This window comes from Garra rufa, chromosome 14 (assembly GCF_049309525.1).
Source record: "Garra rufa chromosome 14, GarRuf1.0, whole genome shotgun sequence".
Taxonomy (NCBI): Eukaryota; Metazoa; Chordata; class Actinopteri; order Cypriniformes; family Cyprinidae; genus Garra; species Garra rufa.
Genome location: NC_133374.1, coordinates 12,382,564 through 12,404,705, shown reverse-complemented (window position 1 = coordinate 12,404,705; position 22,142 = coordinate 12,382,564). Strand labels below are relative to the sequence as shown.

Genomic DNA, 22,142 nt, shown 5'->3' with positions numbered 1-22,142 from the left:
GTGATTACTTTGTGGGTTAGCCTGAAATAGCACAATATAGTCAAGTCTTAAAAGCGTTTAGTTAAATAAATAAAACCCATTAACAAATGTTAATTTTGTAGAGAAAAGTGTGACTGCTTTAATATTCCACAAGATGGCGCATACAAGATACAGTGCGTCAATACAGGAATAGACTGCTTGAGGTAAAACGCCATCGGGAGATTTGGAGTTGAAATAATGCCTTTAAGATTAGTAATGACAAAATAGCTTTTAGTTTTGGAACCACTTAATTTTAACGAGTGATAAAAATATTATTTAACCGCTAATACTGGGGCAGTGCGTTCAAAGTTGGAGGTTGGTCAAGGTCCACCAAAGTTTGTAGCCGTTATGGCCGTGGTATTTTTACATCTTATGTGGGTAAATACAGTTTTTGAAGTTTCAGTTACCTTGTAATAAGCTAAAACATTGTAGGTACAAACGATACCTGCATTTGTGTTCTCAATGTGCTGTGCGTATGTGTAGTGTTTACATGTTCTTCTGAGGGAAAGACGATTCTCCACATCTGTTGATGTCATTAAAGTTCCTACTCACTTCCTCTCATGTTCCTGAACAGCAGCTCCCTCTGTTTCCACTTTAATGGGCCTCTGAAACAAAGAGCATGTGATGTTACATGCCTTGATTTACCATGAATGAACCACCAATTTCAGACAGATAGAGTTACAATATCCAAGGTTCTTTACAGAGCAGTCTTGCAGTTTGACATTAATCATATACTAGAGTCAGGCTTGCCAACAAAGGATTTAACAGAGATATTAAAACAACAATTAATTAATGGTCAAAAATTAACTCAAATTTGTATTCAAACATACATGTAATTGAAAGAGGGAAATATGTTTACTGTGGAGCAAATCTTGGAGCTTTATTGAGGAGGATGGAAATTCTCAGGACATCTGCAGAATCCATTTCCTCGTTTCCTGGGAACCTTCAAAGTGAATAAAATATATGAGAGGAGAATTCTTTTACATAATATTAACACAGGCATAAACAAGATACAGCTGGAATTTATAAAAACTGCTTTACAGCAACATTTTGAATGCTTATGTGCTATTTTCTTTAAATCTAAATATTCTTATTTTATGTAGACGCTATAATTTTTGAAAGAAAATGTAAGAAGTTTATTTAACAAGGACACATTAAACTGATCAAAAGTGACGTGTATTACAAAAGATTTTCATTTCAAATGCTCTTCTGTTGAACTTTCTATTCTATTTTCTAATCCTACAAATTGGCTTTGCAAACAAATGAATAATTAAAATGTTTAAATATATTAGAAAGAAGTCATTTTAAATTGTAATAATATTCCTCAATATCACTGTTTTTACTGTATTTTTTATCAAATAAATGATGAGACTTTTTTCAAAGACATTAAAAAACGTAATTTTATAATGATAACAACCATACGTTTTGTGAATTATTTCAGTTAAACAACATGATTACGCCATCTTTCTTTGAAATGATGCCACTTGGTGACAAAATACCTTTTGGGACCACTTGTTGATAAATTCAGACATTTCTCACGAAAGACAGCCATAAACCATAGACAACCCCATATACTCTTGAGTGTGTCTGTCAATCCTCTCACACATTCCTCAGTTAGTACTTTTCCAGCTGTGGCTCCCTGCACTACCATGTCTGTCCAGTAGATGATCACAGGTCAGTATGCTGTCCAAACATACATTCACCAGCACTCTCAGTCCTTCTGGATCCTTGTAAGAGTGTGGATATGAAAATGGCAGTGCTTTGCTGTACATCCATGCAGCTCTTGCTGGTGGCACTGGCTGCACTAGCTGGGATCTGTCTGGGAGGGTCCGACGGGCCCCGTGGAGTGGCTCTTCCTTTTGTCTTTGACCCCAAAGCGACGTGTGACCCACCTTGCAAACATGCCGGGATTTGCATCCGAAACAACAGCTGCTTCTGCTCAAGAGGATATGAGGGAGAAACCTGCCAATATGGTGATGTTTCAAGATACTTGTTCTTAAATGGAAAGAGTGTTTGTGCTTGTATATGCTTTATATATTGAATATGCCAAAACTCACATGATTTGCATGTTGATTTCAGCAAACTGTTATCCAAAGTGTAAAAACGGTGGAGAATGCCTTCGACCTGGAAAATGCAGATGTCCTTCAGCATTTGGGGGGAAGTTCTGTCACAAAGGTAAGAGTAAAATGTTTTTTTGTAATTGTTTGCAAGTTGAACGTTAGAAAATGACTAAACAAGTTAATAAGAGAAAAGCAAGGTTTTAACTTATGTGGATGTGTTGCCTGTGTGTTTGTGTTTGTCAGTGGTTTGTGACGGTGGCTGTTGGAACGGTGGTGAGTGTATTGCTGTGAATGGAGAAGCAAAATGCATCTGTCCCTCCAGCTGGACTGGCTCCAGATGCCAAGACGGTTTGTTGATTCCATATCATGTTATTTTACATTGCACAAATCCATAATGGCAGTTGTTGCACTGAGACTTGGAAATGGGAACAATCTGAAAAGAGAAAACGCATTAAAAATTTCATCAGCCACTCTTCACAGTATGATAGTTGAAGAATATGTGATATCAATAAAGCATTTTATGATATATACAGTACAGTTGAATTCAAAAATTTACACACACCTTGCAGAATCTCCAAAATGTTCATTTTAATTACCAAAATAAGAGGATCATATAAAATGCATGTTATGTTTTATTTAGTATTGGCCTGAATAAAATATTTCACATGAAAGAAGTTTACATATAGTCCACAAGAGAAATAAAAAATGAACCTGTTCAAAAGTTTACATACAGTTGATTCTTAATACTGTGTTGTTACCTGAATGATCCACAGCTTTTTTTTTTGTTTAGTGATAGTTGTTAATGAGTCCCTTGTTTGTCCTGAAAAGTTAAACTGCCTGCTGTTTCTCAGATAAGTCCTTCAGGTCCCACAAATTCTTTGGTTTTTCAGCATTTTTGTGTTTTTGAACCCATTCCAACGATGACTGTATGGTTTTGAGATGCATCTTTTCACACTGAGGACAACTGAGGGACTCATACCCAACTATTACAGAAGGTTCAAACGCTCACCGATGCTCTAGGAAAAAAAAAAAAAAACGCATTAAAACTTTTTGAATTTTAAGATCAGGGTGAATTTAACTTATTTTGTCTCATGGGGAACATGTAAGTATCTTTTGTAGCTTCTGAAGGGCAGTACTAAATGAAAAAAATAAAAAATATTTAGGCAAAATAAGAAAACCCTGGCTCTAACAATAAAAAAAAAATGCCTCGGTAACTAACTGATATAAAATAAGTTTAAGCTAAAATGCTAAAATGGCTAAATAAAAATGAATAAAAGCTCAATAAAAATTTTAAATATAAAAATAAAAGATAGTTCAAAATATAACTAAAATTAGTTAGAACTACAATTAAAAGCTAAAATACACTATTTTATGCAAACTGATTTTTTTTTTCCATTTGCGGAACCTAATTTAGTGAATATGATTCAGTGATATTAAATAACATTTTTGACTTAAATACAATTAGTTAACTGAAATATTTAAATGGCCCATGTAACTTCAATGAATTATACACATAAATCCATATGTAGATCCCTAAATCTCAGTTTTAAATTTTTTAAATTTTTTAATTATAAATCATCTGAAAGCTGATAAATACGCTTTCCATTGATGTATTGTTTGGCTGAGATACAGCAATACAATCTGGAATCTGAGAAAATTGCCTTTAAAGTTGACCAAATTAAGTTCTTAGCAATGCATATTACTAATCAAACTAATATTTTGATATATTTACAGTAGGAAATTTACAAACTATCTTCATGCAACATAATCTTTACTTAATATCCTAATGATTTTTGGCATAAAAGAAAAAATGTTAATTTGTCTCATACGATGTAATTTTGCCTATTGCTACAAATATACTGTTCCACTTAAGACTGGTTTTGTGGTCCAGGGTCACATATTAATGTATATTCCAGCTGTTTTACTTAATTAACCATCATTTACACGTACACAGATGTTAGTGTGGTATCCGGGTCACATGTCGATCATTTGTCTGTTTCTGTAGCGATCTGTCCACAGGGATGCAGGAATGGGGGCAGCTGTGTGGCTCCTGGAATCTGCAGCTGTCCAGAAGGATGGATAGGTGGAGCCTGCCACACAGGTGCGTGACCACATAGATTTATCAACAAGACTGTTCAGCTGGTATTGGATTAGAATTTTGCCATGCATTTGTCATTTAAATGGTTTTGTAGGTGTGTAAAGTTTACTCTGTAGACTTTAAAAACTAAGCCATTTACCTCTCTCTGTCTGCAGCTGTGTGTAAAAAGCCATGTGTGAATGGAGGGAAGTGTGTGTCTCCTGACACCTGTCGCTGTCGAGCTCCATTCTCAGGCCCACAGTGTGAAGAGAGGAAGAAGCTCTTCTGATGTCAGAACAGTCTGACCTCAACTGTCCCTCAAATTGGTGCTAAAGTTGTGTTTGTTGAACACTAACTAAATATGTGAGAAATGTGATGTTTTCTATATTAACATTGTACATTAATGAAATGATGACTTTTGTATTATTAAGTAGTGCGTTTATGATAACTGTTGAATTTCGTTTAGTGTACACTACAATTAATAAAAATGAAGTTAAATTCAAAATTGTGTGTGTGCATGAAATCGATTTAAAAAGGTGGAAATATAACTAATTTCCATTTTTGACCACTTCTTTTTATTGAGAAATGACACTAAGATCCATTTTTATGACTTCAATTGCACTGAATAATTATCATTTACTTAAAAAAACAAAAAAAAACTGAAACATGTGTTATTAATAGTAAAAAATGTGCACTCTGTAGTACATACATCACAAAAAAAGAATCAAAAAATGAAAAACAGAGTGTAGGAGATGCAAACATACACATACAGTATAACACTCATGATGTACTGTAGTAATCTAATACAGGGTCTAATAAAAGTCTTATTTTCTAATAGAAGTCTAATAAAAGTTTCCTTCACTTTTAGGGCACTAATGCTTACACACACACCAACACACTCACACACACTATTCATTTTACAGAGTGATAGAGTTGTCTTCAATTTCAGATCTTCATCACCTAATCTGTAAATACAAAGTTTACAATCAGTTCATCTAAATGGCCATAAATGAAGTCAAAAATGCATTTACAAAGATAATTTTTAAAATGAAATCAGTACAGTTTGAGAAATGCTTACTTTGGTACCACAGGAAGGTCCAGTGTAACCTTGCCGACAGTGGCAGAAATTTGGAAACACACATCTCCCTCCATTGAGGCATGTTTGTTTACAGATCGCTGTTAGGAAACAAAAAATATTTTCTATTATATTCCTCAGCCGAAAACCTAACTATACCTTAAAGGGATAGTTCACCCAAAAATAAAAATTCACATGGACTGTTTTAATGATGTCCTTACTATCTTTCTGGGCTTTGAACGTGTCAGTTGTGTTACTGTCTATGCAGGGTCAGAAAGCTCTCGGATTCATCAAAAATATCTTAATTTGTGTTCTGAAGATGAGGTTTGGAATGACATGAGGGTGATTAATAAACGACAGAGTTTAAATTTTTTGGGAGATCTATCCCTTTAACAGTAAGAATATGATCAGTTTGACCTCAATATACTGACAAGGCATGAGAATTCATTAAGAGCATGTCGGATTCATCAGCACTTACGAGTTTGGCACTGCAGACCCTCCCATCCAGCTGGACAGTGACATGTGTTTGGCCCCACACACTCTCCACCATTTTTACATTTCTGTAAACACGCCGCTGAATATACGCATACAGAAAACACTGCAGCTTATGTTGCAAGACAACAATAAAATGTGTACGAACAGAAACTGGCACATTTATGTAGAACAGTAAATTGTATTAGGGTCATCTAATACAGTATGTAGTATGTAGAAAGTATTTAGGGTCAACTTTCAAACAGTTGGAGTACATAAAAAAATATATATATATTTTGTTCACAAAGGACACATTGCTCTGATCAACAATGCCACTGAAGACATTTTATGATGTTACAAAAGATTCCTATTTAAAATAAAGCTGTTCTTTTGAACTTTCACCCATCAAAACATCCTGAAAAAAATCTATAAATATTAAATAGCACAACTGTTTTTATCTCTAATAATAAGAATCTTTACTTAAGCACTAAATCAGCATATCATTTTAAAATATATTAAAATTGAAAAATTTTGCACAAATATTTCACAGTATTGCATTATTACTATTAGCGTAACAGACTTTTTATTTTTGCTCTTACGGATGTTGCAGATCTCTCCTCTCCAACCAGATGGACAGGAACAGGTGTTTGGGCTGACACACTTTCCGTTGTTCATGCACATGGGGTCACACACACCTAAAAGTATCACATATACACGTCCAAACACATAATATAATAGAATCCATGCTGGATGTAGAAACAAATAAGATTCTTTAGAAAATGACTCCAATGAGCACTCACTTTTCTGGCATCTCTTCCCGGTGTATCCTTCAGGACAGGAGCACACGTTGTTTCTCATGCACTGGCCTCTGTTTTTACATGGGGGATTACACAGAGCTACAAACAACAACACACAGATTAAATAATAATCCCATTCTTAAAGCCATCTTTATTAAATGCACAGGATTATTTACATGGAATTAACATAGGTTGTACCTATCTGGCATTGTGAACCATAGAAGCCACTAGGACAAGCACAGATGTTTGGTTTGATACAAGTCCCTCCGTTTAAGCACAAAGGCTTACAGTCGGCTGAGAATGAAAACAACCAAGGAATTTATTCATGATGACAGAATTCCCTTTAATAATTCTGATTATTATGTAGTCATCCTCATGTCATTCCAAACCTGCATGACTTTCTCTGGTGAAACATAAAAGAAGGTATTTTGAAGAAACAAAATACGACCAGAGAGTTTCTGTTCCCATTGACTTTCATTGTATGGACAACAAATACAATGGATGTCAAGGGCAACCTAAACTAAATGCTTTCCAACATTCTTCCCAATATCAATATCTTCACAATTGTGTTTCACAGAAAAAGTAAAAAAGTAAATTATGACTGAATTTTCATTTTTTGGTGAACATTGTGTGTAAATTAATTTTCATTACAGACATTTTTTAATCAAAATTTAAAGGAATAATTCACCCAAGCTGAAAATTCTGTCATTAATTACTCACCCGCTTATCATTCCAAACCTGTAAAACCTTTGTTCATCTTCTGAACACAAATTAAGATATTTTTGATTAAATCCAGGAGCTTTCTGACCCTGCATAGACAGCAATTCTACCACGTTTAAGACCAAGAGAGGTAGTAAAGAAAGTAGTCCATGTGACATGTGAGAACACTTTTTGAAAGAAAACCAAAATGTCTTTACTCAACAATTTCTTCTCTTCCCTGTCATTCTTTGCTGCGCGTTCATAAAATTAAGGTCAGAACCACTGATGTCACATGGAGTATTTTAACGTGTCCTTATGAACTTTCTAGGCCTTGAAAGTGTCAGTTGCGTTGCTGTCTATGAAGGGTCAGAAAGCTCACAAATTTAATCAAAAATATCTTAATTTGTATTTCAAAGATGAACAAAGGTCTTATACCCTGGAAATCCAGAGCTCTCGCGAGAGCACAATTTGAATTATCTCTGCAAGACACTCTGGCATCGAGCAATGTTGCACATTACTGCATTACGTAAGCAGTTCTGGGAACCAATCAAATCGGTGTATCTGATGTAGGCGGGCCAGAGGAGAGCTAAGCTGATGACGACAGCGCTGCGACGTCCGGAATCATTAACATTGAAAGATGGCTAAAGATGAACACCAGTTGTTTGAACGAGTTAGACTTGGCTTTTCATATAAAAGAGGAACAGAAAACCGCGCTCGAATCGTTCCTTTGTAAGAAGGACGTTTTTGCTGTTTTGCCGACTGGATACGGCAAGAGTTTAATGTATCAGTTAGCTCCGCTGGTAGCTAAGCGTATGGGGCTTAGTGAAAACTTAGTGATTGGTCGTGTCGTTATCCAATTGCATGCAGTGAGAGTTTCAAATGCTCGCTTGGTGCCGCCCCTCCAGTTAGGCCCTTTTCATTGCTCGATGCCAGACCCTTAATCTTAATAGATTAGGATCTGGATTTTTTCCAGGCTAAAGGTCTTATGGATTTGGAACCAAATGAGAGTGAGTAATTAATGACAGCATTTTCTTTTTTGGGTAAACTATCCCTTTAAGGGTGAAACAACGCACCTGAGTTACAAGTTGGTCCATACCAGCCAGGTTTACACTTACAGACATCAGGCGACACACACTCTCCACCGTTTTCACAATGTCTGTTACACACCACTGAAAACACACAAATGCAACAGCAAGCAATCATTATAAACATATTCCTTTCTTTTTTTTTGTAAAATCATCTTGAAATGTTCGCTCACTAGTTTCACATCTTGGTCCCACGTAGCCATAAGGACAAGTGCAGTGATTTCTGGCCGAACAGCGGCCACCATGTTGACAAGACGGATCACACCTGGCTGAGAGACAAGAAGGTAAAATGTGTAAACATACATAATAAAAACCACTAAAAATCCATATTGTTTAAAATCATAAATAAAATAGTTATACAAACAGTAGTTTACACCCCCTTTCAGAATCTGCCAAATAAGAGAAGTCATACAAAATGCTTGTTATTGTTTATTTAGTACTGACCTGAATAAGATATTTCACATAAAAGATGTTTACACATAGTTCACAAGAGAAAATAATAGCTAAATTTATAAAAATGACCCTGTTCAAAAGTTTACATCTGACTGATTTTCTAATAATCTGTTCTTACATGAATGATCCACTGCTGTTTTTTTTGTTGTTTGTTTGTTTTTCTTTCCAACAATGACTGTATGATTTTGAGATCCATCTATTCACACTGAGGACAACTGAGGGACTCATATGAGTCTATTACAGAAGGTTTAATCGCTCACTGATTCTTCAGAAGGAAACACAATGCATTAAGAGCCGGGGTGAAAACTTTTGAACAGAATGGAGATATGTAAAATTTTCTTATTTTGCCTAAATATCGTATATTTTATTTAGTACTGCCCTTCAGAGGCTACAGGAGATACTTACATGTTCCCCAGAAGACAAAATAAGTTAAATTTACCCATCTGTGGATCCTTCAGGTAACAACATTAAGAATCAAGTGTATGTAAACTTTCATTTTCATTTTTCATAAATTCAAGTGTTATTTTCTCTTGTGGACTATATGTAAACATCTTTTAAGTGAAATATCATATTTAGGTCAGTACTAAATAAACAATAGCATGCATTTTGTATGATCCCTCTTATTTTGGTAAAATAATTAACATTTCACAGATTCTGAAAGGGGGGGGGGGTGTAAACTTTTGACCTCAACTGTATGAATCTGTAAATGTCAGTGTGCATTAAGGTACTAAAGTCAGAGTTTACCTTCCTCACAGGTGGGGCCATTGTACCCTGCAGGACATTCACACACATTGGGCTTCACACACTTCCCTTTGTTCTTGCAGTCTGGTCGGCACACAGCTGATGGAAGAAGACATAACTGGTGTCAATTTGAAATGAGTCATTATAACAAATCATAAAAAAAAAAATTAATAACAGAATCTTTAAATGTCAAGCTAATGCCAAGCTAAATGTACTGACCAATGTGGCAGTTGTATCCAGTGTAACCCTCTTTACATGTACAAGTGTTGGGCTGTGAGCACTCCATATTCTGACCACAAGGGTAACGGCACATGGCTACACACACAGGCAATGTTTAAATCATGTTAAAAACAATCCATTTGATAAATTCATTTTATATTTTCATGAGCATCAACTATACTAATGATTTTTTTTTCTATGCATCATAAGGCCACTCACGTTTGCAGGTAATTCCATTTCCTTTATAGCCATATGGACAGTTTCCACATCTAAAGGAGCCAGAGGAAGAAGCTTCACATGGCACTCCAGAGAAACATGGGGAGTCTGCACAAGTTCTGTTGTCTTCAGCATGTTCAGGGTTAAATTCTTCTTCATTCAGCTGGTCTCTACTTGAACTTGCTTTTGAATTGGTGTTGATCTGGTCTAGGGTGTGTGTGATGCGCTTTCTATCAATAGATGAGGTCCACTTGTTCCTAGGAGGAGATCGTTCGGCTAACTTCCCAGTGGATGAAGGTGTGGCCAAAGAGGATGTGACATCAGAGAGTTTATCAGCCTCCCTTAATGGTGTCTGCCCTGCAAGATAGTAAGGGTTAGAAGGTCAAACCTAAAGACTTTGTATCCTGACCTCTCTGTAATAATGCTACTCATATTGACAATTTTCATATAAACAAAAGCAACTGACTGTTTGTGGTCCTTGGTGAGCATGTTTGCCCGTTGCCTGTGAGGCCAGGAGGACACGGACCACATATGTAACCAGCAGATGTGTATGTGCTCTCAAAGCACTGGACTCCAGGATAACAGGGTCGACTGGCACATGGGCTCTGCCCTTCAGAAGATATATATATAATATATACATATTTACAATCATCACATACTAGCAAATGAACAACTGGTGCATTTTAGAGGTAAAAAAAAAAAAAATTAGTGTCGTTTGTTATTATTCCCACCTGGAACAAGCTTGGGTTTGAAGGAACCAAGGTTAACCTCACTCTTCGAAGTAATTCCATGATTGTCTTCATCAATTTTATCCACTGTCTTTTCTAAAACGTAAAATAAAAAATCATAACTACGACATAAAAGGTTACTTTTTGTCATAACTGTCTGTTATGACTGCATTCGTCATTATTTAGACTTTTTACGGTATAATTTGACTTTTGATCTCATGAATTCTACTTTGTCAAAATTTTGTCATAATTATGACTATTTGTTATTATTTCAACTTAATATCATTTTTTTATGTCAACTTTTTGTTTCAACTTTTGTCATTATTATAGCTTTTTACCTCACAATTTCTACTTGTTTTTTGTCATACTCTCAATTTATGTCTTAATTGTTTTAACGTCAAATTAGATTTATCTCATAGTTATAACTTAGTAAGTCATAGTTTTGACTATTTAGCTATCTTTTTATTTTATTATGACAGCCCTAAGATTACTATATAAGTCACAACATTTTTTTGTTGTACACAAAAAATGTTAAAGCAGCTGTAAACTACTAGTCTTGGGGCAATATACGGTTTTCTTTTCAGCATTTACAAAATTGGGTAACTTGAGAAAGGGTTAAAAGAAGTAAAAACTGACAAAAATCTTAGTTTGTGTTCCATCATAAAGCTAGAAGTATGAGATATGAACATACGGCTGCAGGTCTTCCCATCTCCAGTGAGGTGGTCAGGACAGGGTCCACATAAGAATGAGCCCATCGTGTTTCTGCAGGAAACACCTGGATAACATGGAGCTGATAAACATTCATCAATATCCTCATCGCAGATTACACCTGTGGAACACAGCAAGAAGAAGCGCTCAGATGTGTACAAGTAACAACTACATGCATGTTAAAATAGATCCATTTTATCTCAAGTGATCAAATTGCTATATAAACTGACCTGTAAAGCCATCTGGACAGCGGCAGGTAAAGGAATTCAGTTCATCCACACATGTTCCAGAGAAACACGGATTTGACCTGCAGTCATCGACATCGACTTCACACCTGTCCCCCTCCAGACCAGCAGGGCAAACACACAGGTATTCACCAGATCCAGGGGGGAAGTTAATGTTGGTCACACAGGAAGCTCCATTCTGACACTCACATGGGTGAACTGACACCTGGGAAACATAATATGAAACCATATACATACTGTACCAAATATATATATATATTCACATTTTTTAAAATCATTTTAAATGTTAAAAACAGTTGTGCTGCTTAATATTTTTGTGAAAAGAGTTTTCTGTCAGAATACTTTAATGAATAGAAAATTCAAAAGAACAGCATTTATTTAAAACTGAAAAATGCTGTAACATTAAAATGTCTTTACTGTCAGTTGTGATCAACTTAATGCACCTTTGCTGAATAAAAAAATAATTACATACGTGTCAAACTGCTTATTTGCAATATACTTTCTATATTTGACCCTGGACCACAAAACCGGTCATATGGGTCTTTTTTAAATTTAGATTTACACATCATCTGAAAGCTGAATAAATAAGATTCCCATTCATGTATGGTTGTTAGGATAGGACAATATTTGTCTGAGATACATCTGTTTAAATATCTGGAATCTGAGGGTGAAACAAATCTAAATATTGAGAAAATTGCTTTTTAAATTGTTCCAAATGAAGTTCTTAGCAATGCATATTACTAATCAAAAAATTTATTTTGATATATTTACAGTTGAAAACTTACAAAATATCTTCATGGTACATGATTTTTACTTAACATCTTAATGATTTTTCGTAAAATCAATAATTCGACCTATACACCTATAAAACTGATCTAAGAATTTAGAAATGTTTTTGGTAGCCATTTGGCACCCCCTTGTGGACAACAATGGAAACCTTAAATTGTATTTCCAGTAGTCTACAGTATTCAGAATGAACTTTAAGATTTCAGGTGCATATTTATGTGGAAGCAACATTTTACCAGATGGCTTCTAGATCTCACCTTTACTGTTGCATGTGCCTCTGCATTACAGTCATCAGTTACAGCCAGTTCAAAGGTCACTGGTGTGGTGGACAAAGCTTTCCAGATGAGCAAGCCAGCTGGAGAAAGAGCAACATCTCTGGGCCCTGACTTGAGTGTGAAGAGAACTGCAGAGCCCTCCGGATCAGTGGCTGAGAACTGATAAACAAAATTCTCTGCATAGAATGTCTTCAGACTGGACTGATCAGTGTGAAACACCGGTGGCTGGTTTTCTACGATCAAGCACAGAACATCAGAACAAAGACTTTAGTTAGAGAACATTTTAATGGCACAACTTATAAGCTCTCAAACCCTTTAAAATACATTTTTGCTCTAGAACTACTCTAAAAAAGAGTTTGATTTAAAATAAACATACTTTCAGCAATGGACCAGCTGTACTTGGAAAGATCCGGTCTGCATGTCAGACACGGGCTGCTCGGACTGTGATCCCCCTCTCCATAACACAGGCCATCAATATTACATGTTCTGTTCTGAGGAGATATTTAGTGAAAACTATTAAACTGTAAAATTATACAGACAATTGTGGTTGCTTAAATAAACCTGTTGCATGCTTATCATACATTTTCTTCCTGAATTTAACCATAGCGTGTGAGAGAGCCCCAGGTTTACAAATGTGAACAACACTAGCTTTGTTTGGCTGATCTTGACCTGAAATTATTTTGCTGCACATAATTACAAGGCTCAATGCTAAATTGTTTCCTGTATTTAAAAAGACTGTGCACACATAAATGATGAACAGTGTATGTAAACACTTTAAAAAATGTGCACTGAATTTGTCACAGTATAATTAAAATGTGAAGAAACGGCATTTAACCAAATTACAAACAGATCAAGGTGAAGACTTTTTTTGTCTGAACATTTACAAATGTAGTTTAATGGTTTCAGTAATGTAGCTACAGGGGAAATACAGCAGATACAGTCTTTCTACGGTGTGCGTGTTGTCTTATCAACACACTGATCTTGTTCTGGACATCTAAATCTCTAATATGGACTTTATAAATGAAATATCTTTGAATTTAATGGTCATTTGTGATTAATGTGATTGGGACCTGACAATATAATTGAATGCTTTGAGAAGGGATAGCACAGACCTTTAGTGAGCAGATAACTGAGGTGCTGACTGTACAAATCTGACATGTGCCATCAAAAAGAGTCAGTATCTTTGCATTGCTGAAGCTGTGTCCATCATTAGACACCTGCAAAACAGATTATAGGTCATTTTCAACCAGTTTGTAAATTATACTAAACACAAATCATCTTTTTTTTCTCATTTATACCTTAATCACATAAACTTACTTTGACTTGCCAGCGTAGGACTGGTTGGTGTGCAGTGGTGGAGGATTGTAGGTCATCCACAGGGAGCTGGCACTCTACTGAGGAAGAACTCTGGAAGGAGGCGGGTACTAATCGGGCATCATCCAAAGACCATTCACCATCTACTATCTATGCAAAAACAACAACATATAGTCAAAATAATAATCAGTTATTCTATGCCAAGTCCAGTGCTTGTTGTGGTTTGTCACCTTTTCCTTCACTACTTCGCACTTGAGCTTGTAGGACTTTTTAAAGCCTTGACCAAGAACCCTAACAGAGGAACAGACACCATCACGGACATCACACAGGCCTCCGTTCTCCAATTCTGTGATCTCTGGAGTCTCATCTGCAAAAGGAAAATAGATTACAAGATGGCAAGCGGACTAAAAACAAATGAAATGCAGGTCAAAATGATCTGCTTCAACTTACATTTCCACGCTCGTATGAAAAATTAATTTGTAAAATCCAATTGAATGCCATGTAGAGCTAACCATTTAGATTTTTTGGAACATTTTTTGTTCTTGTTTTGAGATCAGTTTTACTCCTTTTACTCAAATCATGATCTGAGGTCATAATTCATATAAATGCATAAAAAGAAGTGTATATTTTAGGTGCTGTAGCTAAAATATGAAAAGTATTTTTTGTTTTTCGAAATAAAACTGATAAAAATAAATAAAAATACTTAAAATCTAAAAAGTTAGAAATGTTGTCTTTGCAACTACAACAAGTACTAAAATTACAAAAAAAAAATTACTAAATGAATTACTAAAGAATTATCAAAATTAAACATATCAAATATATAATACAAAAAGACAACTAAAATATATAATAAAAATAATAGCAATACTATAAAATAACAAAAATGTAATTTAATTTGACAAAAAATATTCTATCCATGCAGCCTCACTATTAATGAGCCCATATTTACATATATATTTTTTTATTATAATTTTTTTATTATACTAAAATTATTTAAAAAAATATTAATAATTACTGAAGAACCAAAATTAAACTTATTTAAAAAAAATATATATATATATATATATATATTTTTTAAATAAGTTTAATTTTGGTTCTTCAGTAATTATTAATATTTTTTAAAATAATTTTAGTACTTTACTTAATTTTAGTAAATCTTGACTTTTTGACACATACAATGTATTTTTGGCTATTGCTACAAATACACCCGTGCTAATTATGACTGGTTCTGTGGTCCAGGGTCACACATATTACAAAAATGTTGTTTAAATTAATTTTAGATTAAAAATAGCATGTCCAAGTGTAGAACGTGAATTTATATTTCAACTATATCAACTATACACCATACAGACACACTCACCAGACACCTGGCTGCAATCATAAGATCCAAATCCAGGGAAGCATGAGCAGCCCCACTCTGTGCACTGTCCGTTCCCGCTACACAAGCTTGGGCACCTGAGAGAAGCCAGAACATCCTGGTTTTCTTTCCTCCTGCTAATGTCCTCTACCACCCTCCTCTCACACTCATTCTCCAGGAGGGGCATTGTGGCTCCTATCCAGGTCTGATCATCCTTCAGTTGTTGGTCTGTTACGCACATTTCCAATGCCTGCTTCAGAATCTCACCTAGAAGATGGCCACAACTCATCCCCACTGTGGAGTTCCTCAGGGCTCCTTCACAGAGCCGTCGTGCCTCAGATTCTGTCAGGCCTGATTCAGTAGGCCATGATGGCACCAGTGGTTCAGGTGAATTCGATGAAGAATGGTCCTCTGGGAAATTATATGTAGACACCTCAATGTCTGATTGGTGTGGAGATGATCTGGAGACACTTTGACGTCTGCTTCGACTTGGGACACGTCTCTGAGTTTGGGATCTCTGTGGGTTTACAACACGTCTTTGACTCTGGGATCTTTGGGGATTCATAACACGTCTCTGAATTTGAGATCTCTGAGTGTTTGTTCTGCTTCTCTGTGCTGGACGGTGTTGTATGGGCCTGCGAGGAGGGATGGGTGTCTCTCTATGAAGTTGTGAAGACTTCATGTACTCAGCTGTTACGTCCAGTGTAGGGATGATGGATGGAGATTGGACGTGTGTAGAAGAAGAACACTTGGAGGAAACGGTGGACTGAGTTGATTCTCTGCTGGATGATTGGTGTTTCTCTTGTTGACATTGGCAGTACTCTGGAAGACTGGAGTTGTTTTCATAGGTGGGGATCTTGTCAAACAAGCTGCTACTGGGTGCCAACCTGGAGGGAAGTATAATAATCCATATTAAAGGATTAGTTAAAGGATTACTCACCCCCATGTCATCCAAAATGTTCACGTCGTTCTTTCTTCAGTCAAAAAGAAATCAAGGTTTTTGAGGAAAACATTTGAGGACTTCAATAGAGATCAATGGGTTTATCAAGGTTTCAATGCAGCTTCAAAGGGCTTTACACAAACCCAGACGAAGAAAAAGAGACTTATCTAATGAAATAGTCAGCCATTATTTTTTTTTTAAATTGACATCCATTTTAACCATAAATGCTCATCCATGTTTGTTTTACCAATTTTGTAAAAAGTGTTTGACTTTCTTTGCATGTTTACTTTGTAAACACTGGGTCTGTACTTCCTCCTACATCACACGTGACCTTTTTAACCTTTCTAATGAATAGATAATGCTTGTGGTTAAAAAGTAGACAAAAATGTAAATTTTTTTAGAAAACGACAGATTTTTTCACTAGATAAGTCCCTTATTCTTCAGCTGGGATTGTGTAGAGCCCTTTGAAGCCGCACTGAAACTGTAGTTTGGACCATTGATTTCCATTGAAGTCCACTATATGGAGAAAAATCCTGGAATGTTTTCCTCAAAAACCTTAAAGTAACACGCCACTATTTTTGAAAATAGGCTAATTTTCAAGAGTCAGTTTTTAAATAGGAAAAATATTGAAACTCTTTGGTCATGTTTGAGCGAGATGCTAACGGTCTAATCAAGTTCAATGATCTTTGCTAAGCTATGCTAAAAATGCTACCACCAGATCCGGAGATCGGCTGAATGAACTGTTTAACTCTACGGGAGTTGGAAAATTTGCCTATTTTCAAAAATAGTGGTGTGTTCCTTTAATTTTTTTTTTTGGACTGAAGAAAAATAGACATGAACATCTTGGATGACATGGGGGTAAGTTACCAGGAACTTTTAATTCAGGAGTGAATAAATCCTTTAAATCTATGGCAGGTCTCACCTCCATGCATTGATAAAAGAAGTGCTGTCCTCCACAGTTTGTCCTCCTTCTTTGTGATAGTCATTCATTGGATTTCCATCAAAAGTTCCACAAAGGCCTTCAGTGTGGCCTTGATCAGAACCCAGAGCCCTCACAGTCACACTCATTCCCCAGTCAGCCACATCCGCACGCACGAATGCCCCAGACAAGAACGTAATCTGGAAAAAAAATGTTTACATTTATTATTTATACCTACTAACGCAACTCCATCATATTAAACTAGTTTTCATTTTATCTCAAACTTTACAAGAAATAATCACAAATACATACTAATAGACACCAAATGTTACTCACAGTGACTTTGCGGCCCTGGTAGGACTCAGTGACACGGATGCCACTTTTTAGCAGGTCTCTGTTCTTCACATAGAGGCGTGGCTTTGTCTCTCCCACTAGCCCATTACACATGTCATAAGTTACGACATAACTACCATCCCTGGCTGCAAAGCCACAGACACACGAGGTGGGATGAGCGGTCGTGCCGGCACACTCCCATTGTCTCACATGCACCTCAAATGGCCGAGCAGTGCTCCTGTACAGCACAAAGGTGCCAATCTGGTAGTTATCATACCTCCTGTGAACAAACAAACAATATTACATGTGATTCTCAATGCATTTGTAGTGTTCACTGGGTAATTCCACAGCAAACTCTGGGTTTAATAAATCATTTATTACTTGACTACACTACAGTTTAATTGTAGAGCTATTACCTGCCATCAAATGTGATAATGTGAGGATCCGTAAAAGTGTAACAGTGAGCAGATAGAACGTCTTTCACTAGAATCTGGGAGGAAGAACATAAGAAAATCTTTTAACATTACGAAAGAGAAGAAATTTTTGAATGAAGTCATTATTTTTGTTTTTTTGCACACAAAAAGCTTCATAAAATTACGGTTGAACATGGACACATGGACTAATTTATCAGTGTCCCTACTACTTGTCTGGGCCTTGAATGTGTCAGTTGTGTTGCTGTCTATGCAGGGTGGGAAAGCTCTTGGATTTCATCAAAAATATCCTAATTTGCGTACCAAAGATGAATAAAGGTCTTACAGGTTTGGAACGAAATGAGGGTGAGTATTACTGTATATATAATCTAAGTTAGCCCACCTGCACACTTTGAGGTGTGTACCCGTTCCAAAGGAAGTTGGTGCTGATTATGGGTTTGATGTTTATTTCTGTGCTTCTGTCTCCATCCTTCCATATATCAGTGACTGCACTGAAGTGCACAGATGCTTGATTGCAGAATCCATTATTGCATGAGATTTGAGACAGCTCCACCTCACAGGAGGACAGGACTAAATCAACTCCTAGGTCCTTCTCATCTGCAATTGAAGAAAAATCTTGAACATTTTAGTATGTAAAAAATTGTAATAATAAAATATCTATCTATCTACATTTTTCTTATTTTTTAATTTAATATTGACCTTCAGAAGCTACAGAAGATACTTAGATGTTTCTCAGAAGACAAAATAAAATTTACCCTGATCTTCAAATTCTTCTCTAAGCTCTTAATGCATGGTGTTTCCTTCTGAAGTATCAGTGAGCGTTTGAACCTTCTCTAATAGTAATTTATTTAATATTCTTTATTATATTATTATTTTTGACTTCACCTTGACTACTAGTAGTAAGATGCAAAGACAAAGTGCATCTTTCTGAGGAACATGGTAAAGGTACTGTGCTCTCCACTGTCAGTTCATACTCTTTCCCATCTTCTGAAATAGAGACAACTTGTGGTTTCATCTGGAAAATATACATTCAAACATAATAATTTTAAGTATATAAACAATGAATAAGCATAATAAGGAAAACATATAATTTATACAACATATCATCGAGAATTGAGTCATACTTGGATTCCTGCATAAAACTCTTCACTCTCCACAGGAAGGCTTTGTATGTCAGGAGACTCCAGAAAAAAACTAGTGCAACTGCAATGAATCTGAGACACAACATATATAGGTTAAGTTCATAAATACGAATTTGAATAAATGTAAATACTGAATATAAAGTGGGTACCCTGTCCCCCAGTCGCAAATTAATTCCATCCAACTCAATGAAAGCAAAAGTCTCTATTGAAGTGTCTTTCCTGAGCTCTTCTCTTGTGCCCTCGGGCAAGAGTCGCCACCATGTCACTACATATCCCAGAGAGCTGTTCCCACTACTGTCAGCAAACGTACACTTGAGGAACACGCTGCTGCCGGAGAGCTCAGCAACAATCAGAGGTACTGTAGAAGAGGGTGGCTGAAGTTCTGAGGGAGAAATTACAATTACTTTACCTTAAATATGAAATGTACAAATAATTTATACTTCAAACTTCAAAAATTGCTAAATGACATTCTGTCTGAAACGGAAAATGTTTAGTGTCGTTTTAACTTTAAAACAACAAACTCAAAGGAAAGAATGACCCAAGACCAAGATTTCTGGCCAAACTCTTAATCATCAATGAAAACTACAGTTCCATGACATGCTTTATGATACATGATGAAGGGGACATAGCTGTGTTATATAATAAGTGTTTTGGGTGAGAGCCTAAGATCAGGAAAAGGATAACTTGTGACGCTCAAAGTGGAAACACAAAAAGAACATCAAAAATACATTAACTTCTGCTAGATTCATTAGCAGGAGAAGATGGGGGCAGAAACATTCCATATGATTGTCAACTCTAAATTGTTTTGATGTCTGCGTGACAGAGAACTTTTGGAAACTTAAGACAAAACTGTGTGGGCAGTACATTTTACTGCACTAATATTGGGACCTCTGAAATCATTTGGTGGAAAAAATGAATACAGTACTAGTCAAAATCAAACGATTTCATTGTCTTTTGTAAAGAAGTCTCTTCTGCTCACCAAGACTGCAGTGATTTGATCCAAAGTACAGCAAAAACAGTACAATTTTGAAATATTTTTTACTATTTAAAATAACTGTTTCCAGGCTTTTGAATGGTGTAGTGCATAAAGTTACAATAAGCTTTTTATTTCAGATAAATGCTGATCTTTGGATCTTTCTATTAATCAAAGAAACCTTTAAAAAATGTATTCAACTGTTTCGCTTTGATCACAGATATTCAAATAGAAAACAGTTATTTTAAATTGGAAAAATATTCTAAAATTGTACTGTTTTTGCTGTACTTTGGATCAAATAAATGCAGGCTTGATGAGCAGAAGAGACTTCTTTAAAAACATTAAAAATCTAAAAACTTTTGACTGGTGGTGCATGTTAAAGGTTGTATCAGCGATTCTAGGCTGAAACATAAAGTGTCAAATTCAGCTGACCTTTCTTCATGATCCGCTCGCTGCCTGCCCCATAAATTGGCTATAAAAAAACCGCGTCTCTGTGGTCAGCCTAGGGTCCGAGATATGCCAAAAAAACAATCGGTGCTACCAACCATTCCACAGCAAAACAAACAGTGTTCCAACCAATCACCGTCAGGGGTTTGGTGTTGTGGACTTTCGCTCTGCCTCCCTCACATCCCTGCACCAGTACGAAAGTCCACAACACCAACCCCCTGACGGTGATTAGTTGGAACACTGTTTGTTTTGCTGTGGAATGGTTGGTAGCACCGATTGTTTTTTGGGCATATCTCGGACCCTAGGCTGACCACAGAGACACGGTTTTTTATAGCCAATTTATGGGGCAGGCAGCGAGCGGATCGTGAAGAATTTGACACTTTATGTTTCAGGCTTGAAATCGCTGATACAACCTTTAAATTTGTTTGCGGAGGTTATTTAGTTTTTATAAAATTGGTGGACTGGTCTGGACTACTTACCAATGCAAGTTCCATCACTATTCCTTTGTTTCCCCTCACAGTCTGTTTGATTGAAGTCTGACATCTCTGTGAATACAAATAAACTCTATTGAACTCTGTATAGCTTTTTAAACACTGCCAGACTTTCAAAAAAATCTTGATTTCTCTTTAATATTTCACAAAAGTTTGGATGCATGATACAGAGCCAAAAGATAATTATAATTATGAATCTCACGATTTCAGACACACATTCGGGTCCACTGACTTGCCTTCAGCGCAATATCCCATGCATCCTTGCGTTGGTTGGAGCAAGTACACAAAAAAGTCCCCACAATTGCGTACGGTGACAGGCAGGCGAAAAAGACAGCAGTCTTTGCTGGTGCTTCCGAGGAACTGCCAGGCAGCACAGGCTGTCATCTGCTTCACCTCTAGAGGGAGTGGGAGAGTTTCTCCTTCAGCCAGAGACAGCCACACTGGGGCCTGTGTTCCACACTGATTCACCTGCATGGGTTACCAACCGTCATATAGAAACATGGGTCATTTATAACATAAAGGAGGTATTGTTCACCAGGCTGGACAGATTACACAGATGTACTGTACTGTACTGTACCTCCACACATTTAGTGGGCATACGAGCCGGCTTATCAAAGATCTGGAACTGATACCATCCGGGAGAGAGGGAATGATCACAAATGAGCTCCTGCAGAGCAGACTGGAGCAGCTGCTGGGAGCTGAACCTGGTGCTTCGGTACGGGCTCTGAAGAACAGTATAACCCCCACGACTGCATTCAGGAATGTCCACTATAAAAACACACACAATCACACAAAAGCACACAAAAATATACCAGAGGACTGAGAAAATAATCAATCATCTGCAAATCAAAGACTAGCATCAATTTCAAAGCAAACATCTCATTCCACCTGAAAAAGGAATGACAGAAACATCTAATTAGCAGGGAGCAACAATGAATTTGAGAGTAGTTCAAGCTCTTGATGTCCTCAGACCAGTGAGGTCCTTTCCTGCCTGTCCTGAGATATCATCACTAATCTCTTTTTGGCAATGAAAAGAGAGGGCACATAGATATGACAAGCCAGGCTCAGCGGCAAAGACAACATGATGCTCAAATACCCAAGATGGAGCTGTGCTTGCTGAAAAAACCAAGACAAAATCTGTA

The 22,142-nt window shown here is 36.4% G+C and overlaps 2 protein-coding genes across 2 annotated transcripts in view; one reads left to right on the top strand and one right to left on the bottom strand.

Moving 5' to 3' along the window:
* Window positions 1-1,716: 1,716 nt before the first annotated feature.
* On the top strand, window positions 1,717-4,660 carry seraf (Schwann cell-specific EGF-like repeat autocrine factor). The gene is made up of 5 exons (XM_073817756.1): window positions 1,717-1,991; window positions 2,098-2,193; window positions 2,322-2,426; window positions 4,084-4,179; window positions 4,332-4,660. The coding sequence occupies exons 1-5, from the start codon at window positions 1,763-1,765 to the stop codon at window positions 4,442-4,444; spliced, it is 639 nt and encodes a 212-aa protein (XP_073673857.1). The 5' UTR covers window positions 1,717-1,762; the 3' UTR covers window positions 4,445-4,660.
* Window positions 4,661-4,727: 67 nt separating this feature from the next.
* Window positions 4,728-22,142, bottom strand: part of vwde (von Willebrand factor D and EGF domains) — a 20,633-nt gene continuing 3,218 nt past the window's right edge. The window contains exons 2-31 of the mRNA XM_073818371.1: window positions 21,578-21,768; window positions 21,229-21,468; window positions 19,239-19,463; window positions 19,072-19,161; window positions 18,833-18,962; window positions 18,330-18,544; window positions 17,933-18,006; window positions 17,520-17,796; window positions 17,187-17,383; window positions 15,328-16,211; window positions 14,198-14,334; window positions 13,971-14,117; window positions 13,766-13,870; window positions 13,030-13,144; window positions 12,636-12,886; window positions 11,578-11,797; window positions 11,331-11,468; window positions 10,643-10,735; window positions 10,378-10,521; window positions 9,915-10,268; window positions 9,696-9,791; window positions 9,480-9,575; window positions 8,456-8,551; window positions 8,271-8,366; window positions 6,697-6,792; window positions 6,502-6,597; window positions 6,301-6,396; window positions 5,709-5,804; window positions 5,234-5,331; window positions 4,728-5,120 (exon numbers count right to left, since the gene is read on the bottom strand). Of these exons, the coding sequence (XP_073674472.1) occupies window positions 5,112-5,120; window positions 5,234-5,331; window positions 5,709-5,804; window positions 6,301-6,396; window positions 6,502-6,597; window positions 6,697-6,792; window positions 8,271-8,366; window positions 8,456-8,551; window positions 9,480-9,575; window positions 9,696-9,791; window positions 9,915-10,268; window positions 10,378-10,521; window positions 10,643-10,735; window positions 11,331-11,468; window positions 11,578-11,797; window positions 12,636-12,886; window positions 13,030-13,144; window positions 13,766-13,870; window positions 13,971-14,117; window positions 14,198-14,334; window positions 15,328-16,211; window positions 17,187-17,383; window positions 17,520-17,796; window positions 17,933-18,006; window positions 18,330-18,544; window positions 18,833-18,962; window positions 19,072-19,161; window positions 19,239-19,463; window positions 21,229-21,468; window positions 21,578-21,768 (5,102 nt within the window). The 3' untranslated portion in view covers window positions 4,728-5,111. The remainder of the gene's footprint in view (window positions 5,121-5,233; window positions 5,332-5,708; window positions 5,805-6,300; window positions 6,397-6,501; window positions 6,598-6,696; window positions 6,793-8,270; window positions 8,367-8,455; window positions 8,552-9,479; window positions 9,576-9,695; window positions 9,792-9,914; window positions 10,269-10,377; window positions 10,522-10,642; window positions 10,736-11,330; window positions 11,469-11,577; window positions 11,798-12,635; window positions 12,887-13,029; window positions 13,145-13,765; window positions 13,871-13,970; window positions 14,118-14,197; window positions 14,335-15,327; window positions 16,212-17,186; window positions 17,384-17,519; window positions 17,797-17,932; window positions 18,007-18,329; window positions 18,545-18,832; window positions 18,963-19,071; window positions 19,162-19,238; window positions 19,464-21,228; window positions 21,469-21,577; window positions 21,769-22,142) is intronic.